This window comes from Benincasa hispida, chromosome 11, assembly GCF_009727055.1.
Source record: "Benincasa hispida cultivar B227 chromosome 11, ASM972705v1, whole genome shotgun sequence".
In the NCBI taxonomy this organism is placed as follows: domain Eukaryota; kingdom Viridiplantae; phylum Streptophyta; class Magnoliopsida; order Cucurbitales; family Cucurbitaceae; genus Benincasa; species Benincasa hispida.
Window position 1 is genome coordinate 78,708,359 of NC_052359.1, and position 3,378 is coordinate 78,711,736.

The 3,378-nt window shown below is 32.3% G+C and overlaps 1 protein-coding gene across 3 annotated transcripts; it reads left to right on the forward strand.

The window, feature by feature from the left end:
- Nucleotides 1-656: 656 nt before the first annotated feature.
- LOC120089802 (GATA zinc finger domain-containing protein 14-like) lies at nucleotides 657-2,753 on the forward strand. Of its 3 annotated transcripts, XM_039047201.1 has the most exons (3): nucleotides 657-897; nucleotides 1,428-1,592; nucleotides 1,707-2,753. In XM_039047201.1, the coding sequence occupies exons 1-3, from the start codon at nucleotides 813-815 to the stop codon at nucleotides 2,330-2,332; spliced, it is 876 nt and encodes a 291-aa protein (XP_038903129.1). In that variant the 5' UTR covers nucleotides 657-812; the 3' UTR covers nucleotides 2,333-2,753. The 3 variants fall into 3 exon arrangements, with proteins under 3 accessions (XP_038903129.1, XP_038903128.1, XP_038903130.1); XM_039047200.1 differs by having other exon boundaries at nucleotides 661-897; nucleotides 1,428-2,547; XM_039047202.1 differs by having other exon boundaries at nucleotides 685-897; nucleotides 1,393-2,547.
- Nucleotides 2,754-3,378: the final 625 nt, after the last annotated feature.

Consider the following 3,378-nt stretch of genomic DNA (forward strand, 5'->3'; position numbering starts at 1 on the left):
TTTATATTTTAAACATAATTTTCGTACAATCAATTTTTTTTTAAATGTTAAAGCATGTTTCGAAGAGATTTAAGCTAATCTATCTTTAAATTGAAAGATTTTTCATCAAATATAGCATCTATTAATTTCAATACAAAAATATATACTAATAACAAAATCTATAACTTGTTTTAAAGTAAAAACAACATATTTATCTGTAAAATTAGAATCTTGATGTATAATTTTAATTCTTTTACATGTTTTTTTTATCAAAAAATTAGATTTCAATTGGAAATAAAATTTGAGTCTCATATTCATATGTCCAAGTATGTTTTTTGATTGGTTCATAACTCATAGGTTCACATAGGTTAATAAATATAATAAATTAACAATAATCAATTTTTATATGAATAAAAAAGCGCACGTGACTTAATGGAGAGATTCAAAATAATTAAAAGATTAAATTGAGAATTAATGAATAGATGAGGGGGCTAAAGGATAAATTTTGGCATATATTAAAAAAATGTAAATGAAAAGAAAAAAAAGGGGAATGAAAGACAAAAGGGAGTAAGTGAGAGAGAGTTAAAAGATGAATATTAATTAATTAAATAATAATTTATTGATAGTCCTCTAGATTCTGCTATTCCTTAGCCAACCCAAATTCTTCCTCTTTATTTATTAATTTCCTCTCCGTTCATATATTTATTAATTTCCGTTTTGCCCCTTTTTCAACTCCAACGCCTTGATTTCTTTCTATGTCGGTGATTTCTCTGTTTAGGTTTCAAAAATCATCTCATCAAAATTCCTTTGCCTTTTGAATTTCATTCAATCGTATGGGAAGTTGGAGAAGACACAGTTCTGAAATTCCTCCTCATCATCATCATCAACAAGTCAAGCCCCACAGAAACCCTTCTTTAGGTATAATGCGCTTGTAATTTCATCCCCCAATTCTTTGATTTTTCTTAATTTCATTCGTTTTTAATAATCGATTTCCCAGATTCGTGCTTCTTGTTCTGTTCAGTAATGGATGATTTCTGATTATTTGTCTTTTCAATCCGTTCATTCTCGATGTTTCTTTGATAATCAATTATCATTCTCACGAATCGTGGTTGCGTTTTAATGTTCTGTTTCCCCCCCCTTTTTTTGTTCAGCCCTTTCTTCAATAACGAGCAGCTCTAGTTTTATAGCGGATTCTGTTTCTTGTTTCGGTTTGTTAGGCAATGCTTATATTGTTGATACATTTTTAGTATATACCTGTATCGATTTCATCTGTGAAAGTGACCTTACTTTTGTGTTTTTGCTTACTTTGGGTATTTGATTTTACTAGTTTGTATTTCGTTTCCTTCTGGTGAATGAATTTTTGTAGTTTTATCGGACCTTTTTTTTTTTTTTTTGGGGGGGGGGGGGGGGAAGGGTTTTCTTTTTTTATTTGACCCTTTTTTTAACAGGTAATTGGCACTCCGACGTGCCGTTGTGGGAAAAGAAGTTTTGTTCATCTGTTGGGTTGATTTCATGGAGGAAGCTGTTGGATACTAAGAAATGTATGTACCTTTATGACAATGTGGTTAAATGGAATGACTCGGCTGGTGAAGAAGCGTTTCACAATGCAAAGAGTAGGTTTTGGGCTAAAATTAATGGATTACCTTGCGATATATTGTTGCCTGATCCTGACATTTATATTGATGAGATCGATTGGAATTGCAATGTTGACCCTGATCTATTGTTAGATTTAGAGAGGGAACAGATTGCGCCAGTTGTTAGGGAGGGAGATGAAGTGATTGCGAGTTTGTATGAGGCTCTTGGCTTGTATCAGTCATATACATGTGTCGGATGGGGCGAATCTAAAGAAGACATTCAGAAACCGAAAGCAGAGCATGGTGATTGTGATCAGAAGGTGGATGATGGAGAAAACTCTTGGGAGATGAATAATGCTACCAAGAATAATGGAGGTTTGAGAGATGAGTATTTGAATAATTCAGTTGGTTGGAATGATTGGGGGAATAATCACTATCGCAATCACAATCACAATCACAAACAAAATCACAATCACAATGAATCAGACAACAGGTTTACGAATCGGATTTGGAGAGCATGTGATGCAAATTGCAAAAACATGGGTGGGAATTGGAACCATTCTTCGACGTTCAAGGGTTCGAGATTTCGTTGTGATGGCTATCAAAAGGAAAATGGCTGGAGAAACAAGAGAGGAGGAAGGAAGAAAGTAAATTTTGCTCATGAACCTAATAATTCTTCTGAATGTTGGAAGAATTCTAATCCTAGTGGACCAGTGAGCCAGCCATGGTCTTGCAATGGGATGCATGGAGTCCGGAAAAACCAGTTTTGTGAATATTGAGTCTATATATCATTCCTTATATTCTTTGTTACCTTGAGGTAGAGATCATATTATATATAAGACAGGCAAACTACGCGTCGTTTGCTTTCCTTTCTGCACGGTTTGAGTTTTGCTATCCCCCTCCCCCAAATTCCTTTGTACAGTACAGTCTAATTGACCAATATTGTGGCACATTTTTGATGTTGTTGGTGAGATTATACCTTTATTTGGTGGTAGAAAAAGTTCTCCCTGTATATTAATATTTTGCCATGTTTCTTTTTACAAGTTTCAGGGCTCGTTTAGCTGGAAGTTTAGCATTTGAAAATGCTTTCATGTTGGTGTGTCATGTTGTTCAAATTTGGTCCTAGTTATTATTGGGTTTTGATGGTGACTGTATGGTTTTGGATTCTTTAGAAAATAAATAAAAAGAAGTGTTTGATGAGTTTTGAAGCCAATCATTTAGGCACATACAAGGTTGTTGGTTGAATGCCTTGTCTTTATAAGGCATATGAGCTTTTCCATCTCTGTGCATGAAAGTAAAGCCCTTCAACCAATCTGAATAAATTCTATTGTGATGGTACAACAAAGTTGCGCATAGTATGTAATATTTAAAATCTCCGTCTGACAGAAATATCAAGGTCTTAATTTTAATAGAATGTCGATGAAAATATTGATAAAATGTTAATGTTGATGGATATTTATGAAAAATAATGATAAAAACAAAAATTTTTAAAATAATTTTAAATTAGTAAATAAATATTTTATGATTTGTAAATAAATTAACATGTCTATCATTTGTATAAAATTTGCATTAGTGACATTTTTTCCTTATTTTTAACCATTCGCGGAGTTTTCTATGATAATAAAAATATCGATTCGATTCTCATATCGATGTTAAACCTATGAAAATGTAGAAATATTAATGATAATATCGACACATCGACGAAAATTTTATGCTATGCTAGTATGTTTGCAGTCCATATTTACCATAAAAAGTATGATTATTCGTATGAGTATAACTGATTAACTAAATTTAGGTTAAATTACAAGTTTAGTTCTCTTAAACT

Excerpts from the sequence above, each read along its gene's own strand:
- LOC120089802 (XM_039047200.1), top strand. The coding sequence starts at position 813 with ATGGGAAGTTGGAGAAGACACAGTTCTGAAATTCCTCCTCATCATCAT. Across the intron at positions 898-1,427 it reads CCACAGAAACCCTTCTTTAG|GTAATTGGCACTCCGACGTG; the intron begins GTATAATGCGCT and ends TTTTTTTAACAG.